Below are 27,019 nucleotides of genomic sequence, written 5' to 3'. Positions count from 1 at the left end.
ATCCTTCACCCCTAGCACCTCCTGGCTCTGTACTTTTATATTTTTGTATTTTGGAGTGAGAGTATCAGGGGAGAGATTTAGCCACAGGTTTGAAATGCTTAAGAGTAATCATGTGAAAATAAAAAGTATGAAGCTAGATATAATTGCAATATTTCAAAAAGTAGAAAGATCAAGGCTGGAAATTAAGGTTTCGAATTCATTAGCATACAGTTGCTACTGAAGCCAAGAGACTGATGATTTCATCTAGAGAAAATGTTTAGAGAGATCAAAAACAAACATAATAGAGGAGGTGGTGCAAGCAAAGGATACTGAGACAGCATGTCCAATAGATAGGAGGAAAACTAGTAAAATGGTTTCAGAGATGCCAAGAGTAGGAAATATCTCAGGAAGGTAGAAGTGAGCAATAATGACAAATGCTGCCGAGATATCAAATAAGATGAATGTGGAGAAATGAACACTAGCTCTTTAAGAGTCACTGATGACTCTGCCACGAACCAAAATGCAGAGAACGTGTGAGGTGAAAGTGAAGACAATGTCTATTGATAACTCTTAGATTCAGACCTGCACACTCAGGAGTGATCCTAAAGGAAGTCATGCTCTGTACACAGTACACTTTCATTACAGAAGCAGTTACAAACATCAGGGCTCCCTACCTCCCATGAGTTACTGTGTCCAAATGAAGGGGGAAGAGATTTCCATTCCAGTTCTTAAGGGTCAACTGGGAAAGTGGAAAATCTGGTAAGAAAACAATCTCATTCTGTCCTCACTCATCAACAGAAGGGCAGATGAAGCCTAAAAACACATGAGTTGGCATGCAGCAGATGTTCACGAACTGGATGGATGGATGATTACATAAACAAAATCCAATAGGTCTTTATTATTTATTAGTTCATGTACTTAATTTGCTGGTGGTTGTGAAGACTAAATAATGAAAAGTAAAATGTGAAAGATGCTCAAGAGAACGCCTATCATGTGACTGGTATTTCTTTTTTCAGTCTGAGAACATCCAAAAATGGTGTCTACATTCAAGCTCAATGTACTGATCTATTGGTCGGGGAGATGTTAAAAAGATGCTCCTTTGCTCAAATCCTGAAAGTTAAATCTCAGTTAAACCAGGCCTCTAAGGCTCATTGTACTCTAATTCCCACAGTATCTACGAGTCCCTTATAGAATCTATGGACAGGAGGCATTACAAAGTTAGCTTTGAAACAAGCGATCAAATTTCATCCATCCCCTTGCCTTGTCAACTAGAATCTCAAAGTGTAAAGCAACAAAATTAGATAGGGGGAGACAGGAACAGAGTCAGAGAAATATGATCGGAAGTAAAAAACCATTTCCATCTGGAGCTCACAAAAGGTCTGGGTTACCGTCGGCTGCAAACTGCTGCTCTCCTGGTTGTAGATCTTGCCGGAAATCGTTCTCCTCATCTGAGTCATCTGGATGATGATGATTGTTGTCATGGATGTTGGCATTATTCTGGGCATTATTATCATTGTCATTGTTGGAGTTCTGGTTGCTTACAAGGGCCGAGGACACCCCGATTCCTGTGCCTGCACTCAGGCCAACTCGAGCACAGCCCTAAGGTAAAACGAAACCATACGTGTATTAATACCCCTTCGTTTCATCTCTACATAAGCATTATTTATATAGTATTTATTTATTAAATGCTTTTACATATGCATATGGGACTTCATTTAAGGCTTACAACATTTCAAGCAAGATAAATTATTATTCTTGATGAACAGAAGGTGAGATGCACGATAGGACGAGATCTGCCCAACAGCACACGACCCAGAAGTAGTGCAGCTGGGTTCTGACACCCAGTATTCTGACCTCAAGTCCCGAGCTTTCCCCACTATACTACGCTGCTTCAGCAGTGGGAATATAACCATTAAGAACTGACAAGACAGAATATAATTAGTTGAAACACTGACAGTATGAATTTTATATGGTAAGCACTTTTCAAATAACATTTTGTACAACTGGGAAACCTCGGATTTCCCAGAATATACAACTGAATAGCAGCGAAGTAAAACGTTTCCAAAATAAATTCCTAATTCTTATTTATATTTTGGGTTCCTGATTAGAGATTCAATCTCCCAACTAATTATTCTGAGTGATAATTTCTCTTAGCTCAATTTCCACCTTTGCTCTTAACTTACCTTCAGTCTATAGAACTGACAGAGACAGCTTTCCACTTACTTTTTCCTTTCCCTTCTTTGTAAATCCCTTAGTACTTATTTGCAAAAACAAGAGGCCATATATTATTATAACCTATTTATGACTTCACTGAGGCTGGCAGTAAAAAGTGCAATTACAACACTATAAAGGCATATTATTAGAAAGAAAAAATATCATGTAGGTTGTTTTGTTTTCTTAAATATCAAAATAAACAAACACTCTCTCAAATATGATTTACTTTGGGTGGTTCACGAAACATCTGGTCCAGTGAAATAAACTCCAGGCTGGGCAACAATTCAACAAACTGGCCAAAGGAGTCCAGCTTCAAAGCATGACACCGCACTAAGTTGATATCAACCAATCGAGTCCATCTTGAGTGGTCTGTTGATGAAATGGCCAGAGAGAATTTAAGTAACACTTTCTTCAGTACCGATGAATTTCGCTACTGGTCACACAAAGACTTTTAAATTGTTTAAGTAACTTTTCACTAATGATCTCTAAAACTTGATGACTACGATGTTTCCTTACCTAATTTCATTGTGAGAACTGGATAGCTTGGGAATCATTAACTTGAAACCAAGTCAACCTTGATTTAAATGTGACCAACACAACAACCTACATACCTATTCAACAGGACACTAGTGCATTCATTTAATAGAACATTATGCAGCTATTAAAAGAATGCAGAACTGAATATGCTTGCTAATATGGAAAGCTCTCCAAAATATTCCTAGTACAAAAGACAAGCTACAGGACAGTGTATACATAGCAGGATCCTTTTGTATATAAAAATCATTTCTTAAATGGTATACATGTATAGGTTGTAATATGCACAAAATAATTTGTCCAGAAGAATATATAAGAAACTGTCAATGGTGGTTACCTTTGAGAAGAGGAGACTTTTCATTTTGTACCTTTCTGTACTGTTTGATATTGTTTATCAAGTGCATATATTACTTTTAGTTTTTAAATGTTAACAGGAGTTCTGAGTGATGGGATTATAGGCCATTTTTTGTGTTCTTCTTTATACTCTTCTGTATTTAAGAAAACAAACAAATCAAACACCCAATAAATTTATTTTTTAAAGTGATCTACGCCTGCTACAACCTAGTTTGTATTACCCAAAAACCTCTTGGTATCACGAGGACAGAGACAGAATTTCACTTCTGGTGGATGAGACATGGCCATTCTAATGAGTGAGCTCAGTAGGGGACCCAGAGCCCCAAAAGAGGCCGGGAGACGGGCTTTGTGAGAGCTGCAGTATCCCTGGGAGACAAATCAGACAGCAGAGGAGGCTGTTCTGCAGGTTCAGTGAGGGGGCTTGGTATGGTTAAAGAAGTAGTCACAAATGAAAATTCTCTAGTTCTGAATTTATTTAAAGGTGTGTGAAGTTAGGTATTTAAGAAGAGCCTTTAAAGAAATAAACAGTATTGCTATCTTAGGGAGAAAAATGAACTCCCCCCATAAAGAAAAATACCAAGTGCAAAAGTCGCACTTCTGTACACAGGGGATGATGTAAGGAGAGGAGGTCTGAAATAGCCTAGGATTTTAAGGCAGTAGAAAATTTTCACTACAAGTTAATGTTTAATATTATCACTTGATACACACACACACACACACACACACACACACACACACACACACACATACACACCCCTACTTTGTCCTTTCAGATGATGTGCCATTTGAAGGTTATTCAAAGACAACAACTATAAGATCCCAGGCAATAGTTTCTAACCTTCGTTTTATGTGTCTGACCCAAAGAAGTATATATAAAAAATATATACTGGACAGGGCAAATTCCTAGGCAGAGAATTTCAGTTCAAAGAGGCACTGAATGTACTTCCAACTTGGTTATCAAAGGTTCCCAGAACTTGAATGAACAATTCATATAAAATATCTACATTTTATATTAGGAATGCAATTCATATAGCGCACACAGAATACAAAGATACAGGTTATCGTGACAAAAAAATATAGCGGTATTTAAGCCTACAATACCTGAGATCCAATTGTACGGGTTATGTAGATGGGGGCAATTGTAAATGGCCAGATATTTGATACAGGAAAATACTTCATTGACTGCTTTCATCCCTATATCGGTGATGATACCAGGATTTTCTACCACATCAGCCAAACCATACTTCACCAGATCTGCATTAGCCATTCTGCCTAGAAAATCGATTAAAAAAAAAAAAGATTCTTAAATGTCATAAAGTGTTGCCAACTCTTTATCTTAACTTCCAGTATGACCACTCTCTGTGACCACTCTGTCTTCTGTCCATCATCAGGTTCAGATTCATATATAATTTTAGGTTAAGTATTCTGTACAAATGGTAGCATTTATTTTGCAAAATAAGAATTTCTCAAGGAATAACTAGTAAGAAAAAAAATATTTCCAATTGTTCAGAAAAGGCAAAAAGAAATAAAAAATTCTTAAAGCAAAACTAAAGGATATATTGTATTCACATGCTCATGTTCTGGTTTTATTTTTTAAAAGAAAAGTAATAGCTTTAAATGTAACTCTTTCATAATGCAAGGATCATATTTTTGGAGTCAGGCACAGGCCATGTGTAGAGAAGAGTAAACTTTGAGAATTCAGATTTCATTTTTAGAGCCCATGACCTTGGTTAGTAAATCTGTATCTATCCCAAGAAAAGTGGACTTCTAACTAAAACACACCCACTCCTTCTGCCACTGGGCTTTAATGCCTCCTGTTTTGTCACAGACTAACAGGATGGATAAAATAAAAGGAGATCCTCCATTCTAGTTTAGGCCACTGAAATCACAGCTCATCCCTTATCTCCTATCACCGTTTCTCCCATCTATCTGCCCTTTACTCACTAGGATGGCTCATTTGACTATGAACAATTTGAAGGAAAAAAAGAACTATATCTAGTCAGAAAACGGTTACATTTTCAATGTCCAGCATAGTGCTGGGGATATAGGAACTCGAAAAACGTCTCTCAAAGTCTTTGTAATCCACTGACACGAAGTGCAGAGAAAACACAGTTGCTCTGGTAAAGCTGCACTGCATATTACAAAGATTTAGACCTTTAGCTCAGAACATGTTTAAAACAATCAACCTATTCCAAACTCTTCCAATTTCACTTTCTATAAAGCCCTTGGTCTCTCCTCTACAGTCCTCTTTTTTAGTATTTACTGGCATTTCTTGCAGATTTCACCTTAATCCCACCTTTACAATTTAGCTGAGCAATTTTCTTCAGCCTCCTCGTAAAAACAAATCTGTGTGAACAAAGAACTCTTCTCTAAATATTCAACCCTGGGTCACTTTTCTTATAGTCCTAATATACGGTAACTGCTTTTCACATTCATTTCCCCAGTCTGGCATTGTCACTTTTACCATAAATGTATGGAGAACAAAGATGACTTTTCTATTTATGTTTCGCTAGACTCTCTGTAATGAAAAGGTGATGCAAGTTTTCTAAAAATGCAAGTTTTACCAAGGCCACCCCCACCTCCTGGAGAGATGCTTCAAAATCTAAATTACAGAAAAGGATGATATTAAGTTAGAGTGTGAACAGTGACTTCTCATTCCGCTCTAGTCTGTTAGAGGCACCTGGCACCTATTCTGATATCCAGAATCCCAGGCTGTCTTTGAAGAGACAGAAGAATACACACATGGAAAAGATAAATGAACAGCAAATGGAAAGAAAAGAACAGGTTATAAAAAGGTCAAAACTAAGACACTATTAAATATGAATTTAATAGTGAAATTATATTGAGAAGTACAAGCTAATAGTAATCAAATGATAAAGTATTTTCCTACTGAAAACATGTGTTGAAGGGAAAGAAACACCAAGGTGAATATCTGGTTATAAAGATAACTGTTGAAGACAATCTTCTCCTGAGCCTAAACATGGCTATCTTGAAGATACAAAATTTGTCGAGTTTTGAGCTTTTGGGAAGAACAAAAAACAAGATTATAGAAAGAACACCAATTACCAAGAGAATAATTTTGTTATTACAAAGACATTGTAGAACTATAGAGAATGTTAGCAACCTCATTCAAAATCAGAAAGGCTTGATATCAAATACAGAAGGTCCTCAAATAACATCATTTTGTTATAACACTGATGAGATGTTGTAGGAACTAAAATCTTGCTTATATCAATTAGCCTAAGGTAAAGTTGGTTTCATTATATGAATGCTGTTTCGCCTCAGTTTCAAGAACTTATCAAGGCCGTTATGGGAGGATTTACTGTATGTTGATTTGATATGAAATTACTAGTTTAGCACTTTAAAGTTATGTTGGTGAAAAACTTATCTTCTTCAAAGCTATATAGATTAAAAGTGATTTCTGTGTTAAATTGGTTAGATGATTTGATTTTTTTCATCCTTCAACTCTATGAACGTGAACTGCAACAAAGTGGAAACAAAACTGTTATTGTGTCATATATTAGAAATGAAAAAGGACAAGAGTCATGCTGTTTGGCCTGGACTGTCCTGACCAGAAGAATTAAGCCTTCTTATTATCTTCCACAATGCCAATTAGATCCAAGGAAAAATGCCCTCTGGTACAATGGTGAGAGTTTAAGAAAGACTTGTTGCAAATTACACGGCAAAGAAACATTCTTCCAAAAACAAACATGCTGGTGTTCTTGGGAAAAGAGTTTGAATAATGAATTGACATGTATTCAACCCAAAGGAACGAGTTCCCCATTGTAAATACATTCTAGAAAATGCTATGAACAAGCCTTTCGACAGCAATCATCATTAAATGAATGTGGACCATTATATGCTCACACTATCTGGAAAATCCAGAACCCCAGTGGGCTTATTATGGAAATGAAGAGCATGGGCAGGGAATGGGACTTCATCTGAGAGGACCATCAAAAGCTTCAGTAAGTGTGGGAGATCAAATTCAACAAATGGAACCAAGGATGACATTCTGTGTAAGAAATGAAGCAGAATGGGAGAGAAACTTGGGCAGCAAAGTGGAGGCAATATCAAATGTAGATGAGGGTCTTTTTTTGGTATACTGTTAGTCACCGCATCTTCTATAATATGCTAAAATCAGAGGCAACACTAAAAAAAAAATCAGTGATATTTCAAGTTTAAATTAAAATTTTCTTTTTTTTTTAAGAAGTAAGAGCAACTAAGATTTTTAAGTTGTCTTATATTCAGGAAAATATGACACATCCCAATTCAGGTTTCAGTTTGTCAAGTAAGTTCCCTACAGCAATTCAAGAAAATAAAACTGAATAAATAAGTCTTACTCTGCAGCAAAAACTCATCTACATATCCCAGATGAAGGGTTTCAAATTGGGGGAACTCCAATTCTGCCATCTTTAAGGCAGAGAAGACACCATCTTTGGTTAGAGAAGGCTGGATCCGAACTTCATGTAACCTATGAACAAAGAGATACACATCAGAGTAAAATGAAAGCCATCAGAATCAAAGGTTCTTCTTAATGTAAAGCTCTGAAAGAACTTTATCTTCTGAAGTGTCAAATGTAAACAAGTTTCCCTCCTCCGTTAAAGACATGTTTCCTTTAAAGCAGCATTTTGCCAAGTATGGGCACATCTTGGGTGGTACACTAAAGATATATTAAATAACATTGAATTAATTACACAGTGCTTCCTTAAATCTGATTAAGTCAAAGTGGGAATCTGTGTCTGGTGTCTGATATTTCTGTAACATTTTTTTATGCTAGCTGTTAAGTTCCATTTTAACAAAGAGTATAGTTCCACAGTAGGTAACAATATCTACTAACTTAAACTTAGAAATGGTTTAATTTATATTCTTAATGTTCTACTGATGGAAAGAGTTTTGTTTTTGAATAAATTGAAAAAATGGTTAATTCAATTTAAATAAATTGTAAAAGTGAAAGTAGAGGTAGACTTGGTAACATAGGAAATAGTAAATGTGACATAAAGTGATATAAAAATGTGTTAAGAATGTAAAGGTGCTATAAGGTCAGGACTCTGAAAAAGATGATTTAAGACACTGATTTCTGAATAGCAAATATTATTTACAACTAATTAAAACAAGTCATAAAATCGTAGAGGTTGAGACAATGCTTCCTGAGAGGGATGCAGGCACCAGAGCGTCAATGCTGACTTCTGTTGGACTCAGGCATTTCCAGGTAAATGACTGGTTTTCTCTGCTGAGACCATGCCCTGTGAGAGCTTGCTAGGTCTGGAGTGCAGCTCAGTTAGTCATTAGTTATGACATAAGTAATAACCCTACTACTATTTAAAAACTCCTTTAAATTTTAAATCTGAATAAGGCATGATCCAATTTTATACACACATTCCCTCAATGTTTTGTAAAAGAGGAAAAAACAATTCTAAAACAGGAAAAAAACAATTCTAAAACAAAAAGTGAAGAGGAAACATACCTACGAGCAGCAGTGATAATGAGGTAGCCAAGATCCACTTCCAGAGCATTTTTGCAAGCTCCCAAAACAATAGTGTGCAAATTTCTAAAACCACCTAGTAAAAGGAGAAAAGGAACAAAACAATAAACATTTTGTTTGACCATAGCATTTTTATTAAACATTTATACACACTTTAGATGATAACTATGTTTAAAAGTAAATGTAAGTTTGTTTTTGCATTCAAGTTAATATCTCAAGATGAATTATGACTACTACTCGTTTCCTAAAAATTAGATGAAAATGAATATTGTCATTCTGAAAAGCCATTCTGGTGGCATCTCAAAATGAGTCCAAATTATTTAGACATTTAAGTAAGAATTTTCAGTAAGCCACAAAGAAGCTCATGAGGGACTTGTAAAGAAGGAAACCTGGCATTTTCTGGCCAAAGTTTGAACCTCCATTGTAAGGAATACAACCAGCACTACTTTAACTTCAATTGGTTTTGTTTCATGTTTTTGAAACTTGTATAGAGCCAAAAAAGTACATAAACTATTAATGTGTACATAGCTCAATGAATTTTCACGAAAGATTGATTTGTTTTGAACTTTCATAAATAAAATCACACAGTATGTACACTTTTGTGTCTGGCTTCTTTTACTAAACATTTAGTTTATGAGATTCATCCACATTGTTGCACACAGCTATAGTTTGTTCAATCTCATTGCTGTTGGTATTCCATTGCATGAATGTGACATCATCTTCCATGCTGAGAGGCATTTGAGCTATTTGCATTTTAGGGTTATTATGAATGTTCCTATGAACAATCTTCAACGTGTCTCCTGGTGTACACATGTATGCATTTCTGTTGGGATTTAAAGTGGTTTTTTGTTACTAATGGTACTTGACGATTTTCCATTTATACTTTGGATATCCAAAATTAGATTTTTAGTTTTCAACTATTAATTATCTACCTAGCTAAATTTCTTGTTTTTTTTTTTTGTTGTTGTTGCAATGAGAAGACGATGAACATGGAGAAAGAACATTCTATTACATAACATTATTTAAAATATAACTAAGGGACCTAGAAAATAAAACATGTTTTTTTCTTTTAAAAGTCATCATCTGATCAACAGATCTATATCGAAGTGATAAACATGAAAGCATTTTATATACTAAAAAGTATTAAACAAATGTGAGATATTGACATTACTAATACCTGAATTCTTTTGTAGGCCTAAGGTATTCAAGCCAAAAAAATACCTCTTATCACCAAAGGGCACTAGACATCCGTTAACATTTCTCAGAAAGATTCCAAATATAACATATTATTAACTAAGTATTAAAAAGCCAAAAAGCATGCTTATCACTTTACTTTGAGAAGGTTTAACACTGCACAAAAAAGAAATGAATACTAGTCCAAGCTCATGGTTATTCTCTATGAAATACCAGACAGAAAGTACAAATTACTAACAAGCATTTTCTTTTAAAAAACTCAAAAGAGAAGTAAATGCTTAATGTTTTTAAATTAATTTTTTAAATATTAAGTAACTAAAGAAAAATGAATACCTGATCTCCAACTGTCTTCAACTACGTGCTGGATAAGACCTCCAAGGAAAGGAACCCGAACCATTTCCAGATGTTCCAAGTTTCGGGCAGAGGCTAAGCCTGTTACTAAAGGGACATATTTCAAGGAGTTTGTGGGTCCTGGGGGGAAACAAACAAACAAACTAACTTCAAAACAAGTTCAAAACAAATCAATGAAACAATATAAATTGCCTTACAGATGAATTTTCAAGTCAGCAACTGAAATAAATAACTTATAAATTCTGTCAGAAGATGACAGCCAAGTTATGGGTCTCTGCAATTTCTACCTATTAAAATGACAGTATTAGCCTGTTAATTAATAACATTGGAAAGGTATTTAGTATTTTTTGTAAATTCCCAGAAGTCTCAATAGTTTTTAGTTCAAATTAACTAAGGGGGCAAAAGGCAAGTTGAAAATTTGATCCTTCACTCAAGTAAATAGCTCGATCATTTAAGTATCTCTATGTAATGAGATACTTAGGTGTTATGGAAGATCACAAAATATATGGTCTGATCCATCAAAGAGCTTGCGATTGACATGACGATAAAACTAACATTTAAAATTATAAAAAAGATAAAAGGACAGAACATATCAAGTACAAAAATAAGATCTTCTACATTAGATAAAAAAAAGAAGAAAGAAGAGTAAGAGAAGTAGAAAGAGGTAGAACTTGAAGGCTGTATATAAGTAAAGAGGCAGAAGGAAGTGTCTAACTCAGGACAAGGACACGGTAATATAGTATAAGGAAAGACACTGAGGTGAAAGGCGGTTTAGTTGTACAGGGGCCAGTGCATAGATAGGCCTGACTATGAAAGAAGGTATATTTTGGAAAGGAGTCAGCCATAAAGATACCAAGAGGTGCCCTCATTATTATGAACTCAGAAGCAGAATAGTTCCCACCTGACACTCTTGAAAAACAGAGACACAAGTTTCTGAACAGAAAAGTAGTACCATAAAAGCGGTGTTTTATGCTTTAAGGTAGATTAGGTCAATTATTTACATCCAGAATGGTTAGGAGAGCAAAGACAAAGAAAGCAGACAGAAATCAATTATAACAATCCTATAAAATGTTAAAGTGCCTATAAGAAATATGTAGAGATACTGTGATGCCTTTTTTTTGAAATCTTTGCTAAGGGTCAAACACAAATCACATGTCTTAGTCTTTAAAACAAAAAGTACATTTATCTTCACAAGGTGAATAAGTTACAAAACATAAATAGTAACAGCAAAATATAATTTCATTTACAAACAGAGTTTGATTTAGGCTATTTTCAGAATTCCACCATAGCTAGGTACCATTACCTGCACAGTTCCTCATGACGAAGGTCCGTAAGCTGATGCAAAGGAAGTCCTTGAACGGCTGTGGTTTCGTGAGTCTTACCCACTTCATATAAAGGTGCCTCAGCATTGGAATACAAGGAATTTCGGGAACATTCACCCCTAAAACATACATATGAACAAGAAAATTACTAAAAGACACTACTCTGTGTATAAGTTCAAGAGCCCACTTTTCAAGTTGACAATTTATCCTTCATGGATGTTTTCATCAGAACTAATTACCTTAATTAATATCTATCGAGTTTGGCTTACTTAGAATAGTCTTGTAAAAAACAATTTAAATAAATTATAAACAGACCAGTACTTTGTTATTGTATATTGTGTACACATAAGTCTTTCTTATAACTCTACAGCCTTTTCAGGATACAGCTGCCCAGCAGATACAAAATGAAAATAGGTTATTGAAAGCAAAATTAAAGATGTAGTCAAATTACTATTTGACTACTAATTTCCCACCAGGGGGAAAACTAAATTTCTCAGCACAAAGGCAGGCTAACTGCCTTTAAATATCATTGTTTCTGGATGAGAGACAGAGATTGAAGATATTTCTACAAATGTATGAATCTTAAGGATTTGTAAATATGTGGTTGGAGCCAGTCAGCATAATCCTGAGAAAGTGAGAAATTCATCAGTTATTTATTTTAATACTTCAAATTGATAGAGGTATTTTATCTTTCTGATCCAGGACTGGTTTAAAGTTGGGAATCATACCTGAAAAGGACCATGTCTGGAAGAAAGAGGATGTAGAGTGGGAGGAAAAGTCAGGAGATATAGTAGAAGAAAGAAGATAGGCAGAACTTATAAGTTCTAAATGGAAGGAAGCAGTTCAAGAAACTTGCCCAAGAGTCTAAATACCAGAGGCTAGAGAAAAGCTGAGAAGTGATACAAGTCTCTGAGAGAAATCTAAGGATCCAGGGTAATGGTATTTAACAAGCAGTAACAGGCAAAAACAGTTGAATACAACTTTTAAACTTGAGTCAGTAGAAGCCCTGCTAGCAACAGTAACTAGGGAAAGCAATAACAGAGTCCTTGAATGACGGGTTTTTTAAAAGCTAAATTCTACAGAAATCTCGTACTGTACAGATAACTCCTTAACCTGATCCTCCCAAAAAAGCAGTTAACTTTAGCTCTGAACTATGCACACATATTGTATGGCAACAGATGGGAAGTAAAACTGGGGATGAGACTAAAGGAAGAAAAGCAGAGGAAGTGAGGTACAGATCGAAACTCAAAATGCAGAATCCACAATGTACGTTTAGCATCCACCACGTTGGTGGTAGTTCTGATTAGGAAACTCAAAGGCAGGAAGGATGAGACAGATCCAGACAGTTATATCCTATGCTCAATCCACATTGTGCCCCAAATCTATACTATATAAATAAAGGACACAATTGCCTGTCTTCCCCAGCATGCTCATTCATTTATTATATACATTTGTATCACTACCACAGTGTTAAAGTGTTGAATGAATCAAATGAATTAATGCATTTCAATACAATTTACCAAGTACTTACATTTGCAATGAACTGAGACAGGAGTCATGGGAAATATAAGGATATAAAAACAGTCTCTGACTTTACAGAGCTTCTATTTATAAACTTCAGATATTACAGAATCCCTTTATTATCTAAAATCCAATTTCACACTAGATAGCCAAGATCCTAATCAGAACAACTACTTGATCTTGTAAATGAAAGGGTAGCTGGAAAACTTTACTCTTCTTCTATAATTGTACACACAAGACTTAAGACCTACTCCTTATCATCCCTGCTGGTGTCCCTGCACCCTGACCCAGTTTCAGTAACTTCCAGTTCTTCAGAACCATCCCCCAAGTATCTGGAACAATGCTTGGAACATAGATACTCAATACATGTTTTAAATAAATTATTTAATAAATAAATATTAAAAGTCACACTATAGTAATAGGAGTCCCCTAAATTCCTTCCAGCAATCTAAGCCAAAGTCAACAAATTAAATTTGAGAAAATATCTACCCTTATCATTTACTGAGGTTGAAATTATTGAGATATAATATCAGAGAATATTTACATGGGAACTATACACTGTGACCATTGCAAATACAGTGCCCTTAGAAAAAGACCAGTCCCACCACCTCGCCCCCCAGAAAAAGGGAAGTGGCAGACTTTTCCATTGGCTCTGGGTGAAAGAACACAGGGGAATTTTCTGTTTGGAGAAGATACAAGTAAATTAAGAGCTATGAAGGATTATTTTTACTCTGCAATGTTCTAGAGCTCAGCTGTATAATAAAGGGGGCACTAGCTCCATGTGGCTATGTGATAAATTAACATAAAATAAAATATTCAGTTCCTGTTTCACTGGCCACAGTGGGAACCATATGGGGCAGTACAAATATAGGACATTTTCAGCATCATGGAAAGTTATATTGGCGAACTCTCCTCCAGAGGGTAGAACTAGGACCAGAAGGTGGACATTAGAGAACAAGGGCAGGATTTAGGCTCAAGAAAAAGCCACAATACAAAAAAACTAACAATTTTCAAAACTACTCAAACTGTCTTCAAAAAGGGAATCAATCAGTCGTGAAGGAATATTTCTCTCACTGTCTAACCCCCACCTAAAGCTCTTTAAAGGGAAATTTTTATGTAAGTCTCGCAAGCTATCTTTTGCGATCATCAAAGCCATTTCTAAAATTCTCATTATTCCCTTGCAGTGAATATTCAGTTATATGGCATTTCAAGTGACCAAGAAACATGTACTCACCAACTAAATGTAAAGTTTGAATTTTGGCTCCTATAGGAATTTTCAGTTTATTTTCAGGAGGAATTGGAAATGCTCCATTACGATTACGAAATTTCCCCAAAATATGAACATGTGGCATGTATGTCCAAATGGATTCTACTAATTCCAAATGAGAAGTCTCCACACCCTAGAAAATAATGCCAAAGCAAGCATGAGAAAGGCTTTATTTTAGCATCCAAAGTTTCTATTTCTGTATCCTGAGATTATTAAGGATGTAATGAAACTTCAAAGTCTGATATGAATGAAATTTACATGTGAGAGAACATGTTCTAATGTTCCTTTGATTTATTTCATCAATTAGTTGATGTCAAATGTTCAACCAGATGCACTCACCACTAAGTTTGGGCAGGCCTGCAGAGCTTCCAGAACCCCTGGAATGCTAAAAGCTTCATGGCCCCGTACCCTTCGCCTCTCCAGGTATCTAGGGTGAAGGCCATATAGCTGTTCAACGTCTGGCATCTTCTTCAATAGTGTTAGAAAACTGGAATCTGTGAAGCCTGAGAAGTTCAAAGGTATTTAGAGCCAGGTTCATCTTTCTGCCTGTCAATATTTAGTAGGCACTTGCAATTTTCATCCAAAGTTAAAACAATAAAAAAAAATGTCCTTTTTAAATTTTCGTAAGGCTGACACTGCTGAACAAATGGCTAAATAGAAAATATATTCCTTTAGTAACAGAGGACATGTGTAAGAAACTCTTACTTACTCTGAGTTAATATTTTATAGTTGAGGCTTTTAATTTATTATTGCCTTTTTTGTTCTTGTTGCTGCTTTTAAGGCACAGAAATCTTCGACTAGGAATAACACTTTAAATCCAGATAAATTGGACCTATTTGATTGGTAGGTGAGGAAGGACCACTTATCTGATCAACATCACCCTCCTCTCCTCCCTAAAAAGTACTTTCTGGTCCATAAAATCTCAAGGGCTCTGCAAAGCATGCAACTAAAAAATGAGATGGGTCCCTTATCTTCAGGAAGTGTACAGTTCTAACCTAAATCCCATCTCAAACTAGGTTCTCTTAGTCTATACATTTCCTAATAATTCCTCTGCCCTGGGTTTAACTATCACTCACTGGACATTTTAAATAACTCATTCTTTTGAAAAAGACGGAGGCAAGTTGCTACGAGAACATAAGTGATCCAAACTGAGAGGATGCTGAGCTGGCAGAGGGCTGCTTATCTGTGAGATTTTCTTTTAAGACAAAGAAAATCTCAAAATAAAAAAAAAAAAAAAGTAGGACGAAAAAACTCAGTGGAGGCCGGCCATGCTCCATAGCAGGTGACTTCCACAGCAGATGTTGGGGAGACCAGTCTCATACAGATGATACTTTATTACCTGGGGCTTTTTGTTTTTAATGTAGGCTCTCAGAAAGCCAACTGACTGCTCATGAATGACAAATAAAAATATTAACACTCACGAATAAAAATGAAGCCCCCAATCACAAAGCCTTACACACTGAAGTTCTCAAAAGTTGTTCTATTTGTACAAAGCTAGTCCGGGTGATACATTAACTTTAGATTCACAAAACTGAAGAGTAAGGAGGGACCTCAGAAATTACTTGGTCTGACATTTCATATTAATATCTTGTATAATAATCTTCACTGACTGAACCATTCAGTGTTAACCATTTTACGTTTTCTCATCTATTCCTACAACCCACTGAAAAAGGTTATCACTCTATTAATAAATGTACAAAATGAGCTTGAAAGAGTTTAAAAGCTATCAAGTGGCAGAGTCTGAATTCAAAACCAAGTCTGATCATTGCCAATACCCATACTTTTATTGTCCATTATATGTTGCCTGTCACTAAAATGTGGTTAAAATTCAACCTTCTTTATAGAGATACAGTGAGAATCCAAAGAGACCACCTGTAATTGTGGATCAGGCTGATGTAGCGCCTTAAGGGAGCAGGATATGAAAACAACAGACCACTAAAACAGTAAAGCATCAGGCAAAATGTATTTTATCAACCTAAACCAACCTCAATAGTTCAGATAAAATCCTGCCTCCCTACCTACAAGGTGATTCCGACTGCCTCTCTCCAGGCAAATAACATTTGAAGAGAGCATTACTGTTAGTTTCCAGTAGGGCTCCACCATACCTTACAGGTAAATCCACTCACCACTTGGCATGTATTCCCACCATCGCCCTGCACAGAGATCCACAACCCTCACAACTCTCAGATACAGGGTCACCGCTTCCTTTAGCTTCCGGGAAAGACATTCCATACACATGATATCCTGCAGAGGGAGGTACCTTTGTGAGAGAAAGAAACTCATATTTATCAAGTGGGTAAGTACTTCCTCTCCCTAATGGGTTATTTTTTCCTTCCCCCATTTTCCTACCCCTCAGATGAAATAAAAACCTGAGGAATTCACAAGGTTTTAAGATTAACATGCATATATGGCTTTTTACTAAAAACATGTAAGTCAGCAAATACTCAAGTACTGAGTTCTCTCCACAGTGCATTTGCTAGAACCTGTCTTTCTTTTAAGTTTTTAAGACAAAGAAAATCTCAAAATAAAAAAAAAAGTAGGAAGAAAAAAATCAGTGCATTTTAAGGCAAATAATAAGAAAATATGAGGAAGATCAGAACTGATCAATTTGAACATGGCCAATGTTATTTCATAGCTTTTACAGAATCTACTCCTGTAATGACTAAAATATTCCTGTCTGCTCCCTCAATATCACCCATCAACAAATATGTATACTAAGTTCATACTACATAATTTTTTTCCTAGATCTTTTACCTTTTAAATCACACATTCTGATAAAAGTATTGCATAAGCATTAAGTGAGAATACCTAATCTGAATTACAATTTCCTTTTTTCCAATCTCCTGTTAGTAAACTTTTCACCTAACCTCTACTTTTGTCATTTCCAGTAATACCTATATATTGTGAAAGCTCAGAAAATCTCTTTCTCTTCTCTTTCTTAATACTCCTCCAGCACACTTAAATTATTTTTTTAAATTGTAAAAACTACCCTTTATTGAACTGGTATTGTGTCACAGACCCTGTACAGAAGTCATTGTTTCAAAATTTTACAAAGTAGGTTGTTCTTTGTTTATCACACAGCCCTCCCCCAATCCTTTTTCTTCCTTTCTTGGCTCTGCTGTGTTGACTCTTGACTTTGGCCAATGTCAGGCGTGGCAAAGGCTTTCTGCTTGTTGCTGGGCCCCTAGTTGAATTCATCAATATCCCTCATTGATTCCCTTAACCCTACCTACATCTCTCTAAATAGTCCCTTCATTAAATTATCCTCAAATTCCAGTCGAGAGTATCTTCTTTCCTGCTAGAATCCTCACTGATAAAGTAGGTGCTCTAATTATTCCATTTTGCAAGTAATGGAACTTGCTCAGAAGAGTTAACCTGCAAAAAGTCAATAGCTAGGTAAGAGGGAGGAAAAGCAGGATGTCGACAAAGTTGGGTCTGAGTCTAATTCCTAAAAATTAGGCTAATTCTAAAAGAAGTCCAGGAATATCTGCTGAATATTTCTGAATATTTCTCTACTCTATTTTTTTCTACCTCTGGCTTCTTTCCCTTCTCCTTGAAAACTATTCAAATAAAGAGAATCAAATCAAATTCTCTGCCAAAAAAAAAAAAGCGTCACTGCTAACTTAATGTACAGTCTCAATAATTTAGATATAAGTGAGGTTAATTTTCAGAAACTGTACATTTTACAAACAATGAAAAATGCTGAATTTGTTTTAAATGAAGTTTTGCCATTAATACGTTTTCCCTCTCAAATCGTGATTTTCCAAAGTATGTGCCTGAGTTAATATTATACTTCCTTTAAATACAAACGAATTAGTAATCACATAAAGCTTATCTTATATCGTATTTACCCTTAGAAAAAGAAATGTACTTTTTCTTCATATACAGTCAGTAAGCTAGAGTTCAAAAGGCAGAACAAATACATTTTAGAGAAGATGTGTTTAACACAGCACATACAGCAAAGATTAGGTTTCTTTTAAGGAAGCCATAGTTTTTGTTTCATGAAAACATGCTAAGTAGTTACTACAGAAGTACAACATGGGTTCTCAGACAAAACTTTAGAAGCCAAAAATTACATCTTTTTTAGAATAAACATCTCGTACTAAGTTCAAGTATCAGCTTAGTTCACAGTTCTTACATTCTGCCAATTTGCTGCATGTTTTTTAAATTTTAACCAAGGTAACATCCTTCTGGATCCCAACCCTTCCATTTGACATTCTGTTTAAACTGCAAAATGTTATTTGATCCACTCTCAGTTTAAAATATGGTCCCAATTGTTCATAGTATGTCCTATCATTATTCAACAAACGTCTAACACATATGTCTGGAAATAATTTTACCTATGATTTCTTCTAGAATTTTAATACTTTTATAGTTTATTTCATTGATGCATTTAGAACTTACTTGTCAGATATGAGAGATAAGAACATGTTTTTATTTCTCCAAATGGTTTTGAGGTTGTGACATCATCACTGAATAATCTACAAAGCTTTTTCTCACTGATGTGAATACCAAGTTTATCATAAACTTGATCCCCACATATATATATATTTGAGTGCACATATGGAGCCTACATATGGAATATGTCTGTTTTACTCAACTGTCTGGATATCTTCTCCAATACCAAATTTTTAATTATTGCATATTTTAGAATATTCTTGAACATCTGGTAAGGTTAGACTGTTCTTCCAAAATAAAATTAGCTATTCTGACAGACACTTTAGTATAATTTTGTTATATTAAAAAAATATATGTTATTTTAATTGGACCTTCTATGCCCAGACAGAATTTAACTAAGAAAAACCATACTATGTCACAGAATAACAAACTGCAGAAGATGAAGACTAATACAAATTTATATTAGAAAAATAAAGTGCCCATGGTTCCCCAAAGTAGTTCTACTCACTATTTTAAAACTTTTCATCTGCAAATATTTGATAATTTTTAAAAATTCAAAACATTTCTCAGAACTTTATATATTCCCTAGGTAAATAATCTAAAATAACCGAAAATTCAGATGCTTAGAAAACTTAGTTATAATTGTGTAAGAGAAAACACTGGAAATAATCCAGACACCAGGCAATTATCATGTCATAGGACTAGATCACAGTGACTACAATGATAATTAAGACCATGTAGCAATTTGAAAAAAGGCAAACACAATCCTATCCATTAACACTTACCAAGTATTTAAGCCATGCAGTGTGTTAAGTGCTTTAAAAGCATTATCTCACTGAATCCTTATAACAACACCTTTATAACTAATATTAGTCTACAGCTAGTAAATGAGAGACTCAGGATTCAAACTTGGGTCTCTAACTCCAGACATAAAGCATATTAGGAATTGTTTATTTGAAGGGAGCAGGGGAAACTAGAATGACGGTTTCGTTTTTTGGATTTTGGTTTGTTTTTTTTTTTTTGGTTTCTTTAACTATTGTCATAATGTAGTTTGGATAAAAATCTAATTTAAAAAATTTTTGAAAAAAGCTTATCACAAAATAACTTTAATGTGTGTACTGCATATGGTAATAATGAGTATTACTGCAAAAAGGTTTTTTCAGTCACTTACATATACGTATATACTGAGAAAAATGTGTTTCTCACTGTGGGTTGTAGTAAAAAGTCAGAAACGCTGCCTATGTACACACAATACTGTAATAACAAAAGTCAACAAATCTATCAGTCGATATGAATTCCAAGTAGCGTGAAATATTAACATAATCTAGAGAAAGGCTGTCCAATAGAACTTTCTGCAACAAAAGAAATATTCTTTATCTTCACCATCTATGCTGCCCTATACAATAGCCACTAGCCACATACGGCTAGTGCAACTGAGGGACTGGATTTTTAGTTTATTTAATTTAAATTTAAATGTCACATTTAGCTAGTGACAACCACATTGGACAGCACCGTTCTAGGACTGGTTCTTATACATTCTAGGTAGATGAAAGTCAATCAACAAAATCTTACCTAAAAATATGGCAAAGCACTTCATGTGAAAGTTGATTCATGTAATCCTTCGTCTCATCTGACATTGCTTCCTCAGGGGTCTCATTATTCATGAGACATGTTTTAACACTTTTCTTTCGTGGGCCCATTGCTGCGTTATCTCCAGTATCAAAGAACAAATGTCCCCTCTTGGTTACTTGAGTCCAAAGTACCTGAATGCAAGCAGAGAACAGACTAAAGCACCAAACGTGGATGCAGAGATTAACCTTATAAAACCTAGGAAAAACATTTTTTTTTAAATACAAAAGTAGTGTTATTACATTATTACAGACCAGAATCAAATTAATAAAAACATTACACCAAAGGAGAACACAGTTTTCTGAAGAGCAGTAGAGAATATAAAAATGCATTATTCAGGAAGAGCAAAAATCCTAGGAACCACGAGTCTTGGATTCTAATTTTTACTCTGATTCTTTCTAGCTAATTCATTCAATTTCTCTAAGCATCAATTTCTTCATATGTGAGGTAAGATCTCTCACTTCCTACAGTCATTTGATTGGCTATTCTTATCAATTTCACCACAATATTGATCTTGCATCCAATCCCACTGGCTTCCGGGCTTCTATGAACTCTCATGTGGGCTACTGCGATGGCTTCCTAAATTATGTCCACCACTGTATCCCCAAGGCCTGGAACAAAGCCTATCACACAGTAGGCCCACAATAGGTAATTTGCTGAATAAATGTTTCCAATACCACACTGAAGTTAGAGTTATCTTTTAAAAACATTCCTCTGATTGCATATTAAGTGAAAAGAGCAAGGTTTTGAATTCGCAAAAAAGAAAGGACAAAAATGTTTGTGTTTGCATGGGACATCTCTGGACTATCTATGACAAAATATTAATGTGGTTAACCTCTGGAGAGTGAGAACAGAGGTTTAGGAAAGCAGAAAAGAGACTTTTACTTTTCATATTCTTTTCCACTGGTTGAATATTTTAGATTGGCCTACTTTACTATTTCATTTCTTAAAACACAAAGACCAAATCAGCCTGCAAGAAATCCTAGTTTCTAGGATAAAATCTTTCAAATCTGGCCTCAAGCCCACTCTCCGATCTCATCTTTCAATCCCTACCACTTGCTCTCAGGACACTCACTCCAGCAGGACCACTATCCTCAGTTCTCACAAACACTGATCTTTCATTCCTAACAGGCTATTAACTGACTAGAATGTCCTTCCCTGCCCTTCCTTTTTTTTTTGTGCCTAGAAAACCACTAATTTGTTTGTTTGTTTTTTTTTCTTAATTTACCTTGAAAATCTAGTTTAAATGTTAAGTCTTCGTGAAAACTTTTACTTACCCCCTCTTTGAGCTCCCTGGGAGACTTACCATGTGCTTCTACTATAGCAACTTGTGTAGTATTTTATTAGTCAAGTCTCTGCCAGGGAAAGGAAAAGAATCTCAATCTTCTGCCTCTGGGTGCTAAATCCTTGCTCATAACAAATCCTCAAATGTCTGATGTATGAATATCCACCAGTCTTCCCATTACTCCATATGCAACTGGTAGCTAAGAACCATTTCATGCTCCTATTTGCTATCACAGCACTCAATGATCTCAGCAACAAGCCTGTACCCTTGGCAAAAATATAATCAGATTTTACTCCAATAAGGACACCAAACAAACAGCTACCCTGCAGCATGTAAATGACTCAACGAGACTATTAACCAGTACAGAGCAATCCAACCATGGACTCTTCTCTAGCTATCGTATTTTAGCACATGCTTTGCCTTTAAGAATCTTGACAACTCAAACCATTCACAGATACCATGTTCTTGACCTTTCATCCTTTAAGTAAAAATCTTTTTCTTAGCCCTTTTCCCTTTTCTTTACCAAATCCACACCACTTAATAATTTACACCCTCATCTCATGATTCCACTTTTTACTGTCCCTTTATTTTGCAATGTTGTGGTTTCGTGTGAACCACTGAGTAGCCCCAGTGCACAACTTACATTTGAATGTTTAAACTATGCAAGACACGCAAAGTCCCAAGTGGGGACAGTGTCTCTCTTGTATGTGCACTCCCTCTCTGAACTGCTCTTCTCAGTGGGGTGAGGAATAAAAGCAAGTGAGAACAGGAGATGGCCACGACCAGCCTCCTGTATCTTGGTTTCCTCCTACCCCTATCTCCTAAAAATATCACCATGTGCCACTTGGGAAACTGGACAAAGTAGGGAAGGTTCAAAGCAGCAGTAGGCTAAAAGGGGGAGAGGAAAGGAGGGAAATTCCAGTTATCGACAGTAGATAAGGATGCCACATGGCAGCTGGCCCAGCAGAGGAGTCATGGAGGGTAAGGGAAAGGCGACTATTAATAACAGGTGAGTGTAAATATGCGCAGACTACAATCTGCAGACTAGGTATAATTCTAGGGTTAGCAAGTTCTGGAGGCTTAGACTCAAAACCTCAAAGAAATGTCATTCTGACAGAATTACAGAACCCTGGAATGTTAAAAAGTTAAAGGGGCTCTCAGAGACTACCTAGTCACACTGTTCTTAATTTTTCTGTGAGCCACAAACCCATCTGAGACTATAATGAAAACTGCACATCATCTCCCCAAGAGAAAAACAAACATAACCAGACTCACCTATGCTGAAATACATATATACAATTTCGGGGGCTTCGCAGACATATTGAAGCTCAGCTAGAAGTCTCTTTCCAAGACTGGCTTTCTCAATTTTCAGATAGACAAGAGTACCAGAGAGGATGTCACTTGCCCAAGGGCATATATTAAGTGTCAGCGCTCAGGATGGGATTCAGACTCCCAATCCACACTACACACCCTATCATCAAGTCAATCGTCTGTACCTCGGCTGTCTCCCTGCATTCCAAAACTATACCCCAGTGCTTGGAGATGGCCTTCTGCAAGCTCTGATAAAACTGTAACTGACTGTATCCTCCTTTACAAAGTAGGGTTTGTGGTCCATCTAATATAGGCTCCCACACAGTAGCCTACAGCATCCCTGAGTATCCTACAGTCATTCTGTGGCTATCTGTTTAACAGACCTTAGCCACAGGAAGTATCATTTTTCTCCTGGCCGCCCAAGTACATTCTTAGTAACCCTGTGTTGTTTGTGAGTATTCTTTGAACCAGGGTCCTTCCGTGACACAACGCTCTTCTTCTAATCTGCCAGTTCAAATCTTCTTCCATCCCAAACCAGTCTACACTATCCTCTACGAACTCAATTCATTCTGTTTGTTCCCAAATTGATCTCAACTTTTTTTTTTTTTTTGATCCCAATCTTTTAATCTTTAATCCTCGTGGCTATCTCCGGCTATTGTAAGGAAGCACCAACATTTTCTTACTTACAAGATCAAGTTATTCTCTTTCTGATCCTCTATTTCCATTATAGAGGTTTTAACATTATTGTTCACCATTCTCACAATCGCTGATACCTATAAAAGACCCATATAAATTCACTCCCTTCCACCCTAAATGTCATGACTAAAAATCTTCCTATACCTGTTCCAACATCCTCCTCCATCCCAGACTTATTCTACTAATTACTCCCTTACCCAGATCACACCAGACCCTCCAGGGTATGTGTTTCTCCCTTATTACAAACTTTATAGGGCAGAGATAAACCAACTTACCTTATAACTAATCGGAAAATTTAGGAACCTCTTCTTTTATAAAGTATTCACAATTCGGTATCAATTTCTCATTCTGTATCTAATTAATAGCAAATCTATGGAGAAGCTCTTTCTTTTATTGATTGCTACTGTCTGTCTGTCCGTCCATCCATCCGTCTGTCCGTCCGTCCATCCATCCACCCACACACCCATCCATCCTTTAAGTAATCATCCCTTCACTCTATTATTTATTTACTTACTTCTAAGGACTAGGGGGAGACAAAGTCTCTCTTCCCATGAAGCTCACAGTCTCAAAGTGGAGAAAGATTCTACCACCAGTTTCTTACAACTCAGTCTTTACAATTATTACAACTTAAATTACTTTTCAATGTCCTCACCAAAAACACTTATCTCCCATTTAGAACTTCCCAGTGTCCCCATCATGCTATCTAGTCAAGGGCTTCCCTGCCTTTCAAGTTTGTAATGCCTTTCTTTAGTTTCAAGTGGCTTCAGCTTGCTCATCTCAAAGTAATCTTTCATGTCACTTAATATGACCCCATTTCTCACTTCATAGACCATTTATGTCTCCTACTTAGGCAGCCTCTCTTGCCTAAAGAAATAACATACCACAAGCTGCTTAGATTAAAAAAAACAAACAAAAAAAAAACAAAAAAAACCTCAGAATTATAGTACCAAAAAGGTCAAAGAAGCTAATCCTACCCTTCATTTTCCAGATAAGGAAACTGAGGCCCAGAGAGGTAAGATGGGTTGCCCTGAATCACAAAGTCAGAAAATGCAATGCTAAATGAAGCAAGAATCCTGGTCTTCAATTCCAGTTCAAGTCCAATTTTATTTCACTATGCCACTTTACCTTACTGAAACAAATTTCCTTTTTCTCCTATTCTATACCCTAGTATCTCTTTTACCAAAGATAAAGTGTATATCTCCAGATACACAGTCATTTAACAAACATATGCACAAAAGTCTATATTCTTTATCTAAAGAGGACATAAGGATCACAATATCACAAATATTAAAGAAAAGGGAGGAGCCTTAGGGATCACCTAAACCAGAAATTGTCAAAAATGAAAGTTAAAAATTATAAGCACAGATTTTTCAATCTATATGACTACATATGTACGTTCCACACCACACTCTTCTCCCAGAACATCATGGCCTTACAGAGCCATTGTTTTATTCTACAGTTGTGCTGAGAGTATGTGAAAGAGGACTAAGAACCAGTGACCTAACCTTCATTTGCCAGATGAAAAATCTCAAGTACAGAGAAAGGAAGAGATTTGCCCAAAGTGAACCAGCAAATTAATAGCAAGTTTTAAGACAAAAGAAAAACAAGGTCTCCTATTTTTCATATTGGTGTTTTCTACGCGTTTCTAAAACAAAGTCTTCAGGATTGAGCTTCCCACTGCACAGGAAGCACAGGAACCTTCTATGTGCTCAGTTGCCCTTGGCCGGCTTGCTGTCTGGAAAGAAACACGGTAGACGTCTCTTATCAGTCAACTCCTGGCTATGCAGGATGCAGGAAAGGCATGCTTTTCAGGACTGTCTCTAAGGAAAGGCTCCATGAAAGGGGAGCTGTGAATCTGATTTTCAGAGCTAGAAGGGACATCAGAGGCATCCGTCACATTTATTTTACAGCTAAGCAACCTTGCCACATAAAGGATAATGGACCTGGGCGAAGTCAGAGTGAGTGGGTGGACAAGACTAGAACTCAGGGCCCCCGATCCCAGGGCTGGCCGCCTCTCAAAGATGTAGTCGTTGGGTCCTGCTCAGGGACATCCTCTCAGTACGCTGACTACAGGCCTCCTCCAATTTACTGGCTTAAACACTAACTTAACACTAAAATCGTGGAACTCGTGATGCCCGGAGTGGGATGGGCTCTCAGAAGCTGCTGAAGCCAAATCTCCTCATTTTGTTGAAGAAATGGAGACCCAGAAAGGGTTCTGGATGTTGGAATCTTGGGCCAGATTCAGACAAGGTGGCAAACCTTGCAACCAAGGCCTAGAAGGCCAAGAACCAACCACAAACCTAATCCCTGCTTTCCGGGTGCTCTAGGCCCGAAGGCGGCCCGAGACCGAAAGCCCAGGAGGTCGGGAGTCCCGGAGCCCCCGTTCCGATCGCTCCAACCCGCCGCACACAACCCGGGCTCTGCGGCCCGCCTCACGCCACCCGGCCCACCCGGCCGCCGCCTTACCTACGCCGGCCCTTCGTTTGTTATTGTGGCTGAGAGGGAGGGGAGAACCCCGACCGACGCTTCCCGCAGCCCCCACCGCCGCGACGCTTCCGCTTCCGCCGCTGTTCGGGCACTTCCGGAGTGTTGTCATCCGGGGCTGAGCCCGCACCCCATGTCCATGTTGGGTGTGTTACACAGACGTTGATGCGCTGCGACCATGTTAAGAGTGGCGTCTCGGGATGGGCGGGGAAACAGTCCTTCCTTTCCGTGACGGCGTCGCCGCGCCGGAAGCGCTAGGAGTCTAACACCGGGGAATTAGTTGCGACTCTGCGATTTACAGCTGTTTTGCCTGAAAAACTTTATATTTAGCGGTCAGCTATTCAGGCTTCAGGACCAGAGGGCTGCTTCAAGTGTGTGTTCCTCCGCTTAACTGACAGACCACGACAAACACTTCAGCGCTAAACCTCAGGTTCGTCCAGTGAAAACGGACATCGTTATGGTGCCTACATAACGAACCACTATAGAATTTAGTGGCTTAACACAATTTGTCACGATCTGTCATGATTCTGTGGGTTGCCTAGGCTCAGCTGGGCAGTTCTAGTTTGAGGTCTCCTATACATTTGTAGTCAGATATCAGCTGAGACTATAGCTAACTTCAGGCTCAAATGGATGTTACATGGTTGGCAATTCAGGCTGGAAGCGTCCTAGAAGCTCCCCTGGAGCTATCCATCAGAGTACCTACAGGTGACCGTTCCCTCTGGTTTGCGTTTCTCACAGCAAAACGTTGGATTCTGGAAGGAAGCACTTGGGTATGGAGTGCAGTTAGCTGTTCCAAGCATATAGGAGAAAGCTATGGATCAGGACTTGGAATCTAGCCTTGCAAGTCCCAGAACTTCTGTCACATTCTGTTGATCAAGGAACCCACTAAACCAGCCCAGAGTCAAGGGGAAAAGAATAAGACTCCAACTCTTAATGGTAGGAGTAGCAAAAAATTTCTGGCCGTCTTTACCGCACTACATTGTTTGTTTATAATTTTT

General features: G+C 37.0%; 1 protein-coding gene across 4 annotated transcripts in view; it reads right to left on the bottom strand.

The window, feature by feature from the left end:
• Window positions 1-26,151, bottom strand: part of FBXO38 (F-box protein 38) — a 47,785-nt gene extending 21,634 nt beyond the window's left edge. For 2 of the 4 annotated variants that reach the window (XM_011371114.2, XM_011371116.2), the window contains exons 1-12: window positions 26,004-26,151; window positions 20,189-20,379; window positions 16,345-16,478; window positions 14,558-14,721; window positions 14,186-14,351; window positions 11,412-11,549; window positions 10,091-10,228; window positions 8,546-8,639; window positions 7,422-7,552; window positions 4,183-4,353; window positions 2,420-2,562; window positions 1,368-1,578 (exon numbers count right to left, since the gene is read on the bottom strand). In XM_011371114.2, coding sequence (XP_011369416.1) covers window positions 1,368-1,578; window positions 2,420-2,562; window positions 4,183-4,353; window positions 7,422-7,552; window positions 8,546-8,639; window positions 10,091-10,228; window positions 11,412-11,549; window positions 14,186-14,351; window positions 14,558-14,721; window positions 16,345-16,478; window positions 20,189-20,316 — 1,618 coding nt within the window. In that variant the 5' untranslated portion in view covers window positions 20,317-20,379; window positions 26,004-26,151. The remainder of the gene's footprint in view (window positions 1-1,367; window positions 1,579-2,419; window positions 2,563-4,182; window positions 4,354-7,421; window positions 7,553-8,545; window positions 8,640-10,090; window positions 10,229-11,411; window positions 11,550-14,185; window positions 14,352-14,557; window positions 14,722-16,344; window positions 16,479-20,188; window positions 20,380-26,003) is intronic. The other 2 variants (XM_011371117.1, XM_011371118.1) reach the window with 1 other exon arrangement.
• Between the last annotated feature and the right edge of the window lie 868 nt (window positions 26,152-27,019).

This window comes from Pteropus vampyrus, unplaced genomic scaffold (assembly GCF_000151845.1).
Source record: "Pteropus vampyrus isolate Shadow unplaced genomic scaffold, Pvam_2.0 Scaffold185, whole genome shotgun sequence".
Taxonomy (NCBI): domain Eukaryota; kingdom Metazoa; phylum Chordata; class Mammalia; order Chiroptera; family Pteropodidae; genus Pteropus; species Pteropus vampyrus.
The sequence above is the reverse complement of the archived record's forward strand: the minus strand, read 5'-3'. Positions and strand labels throughout refer to the sequence as shown.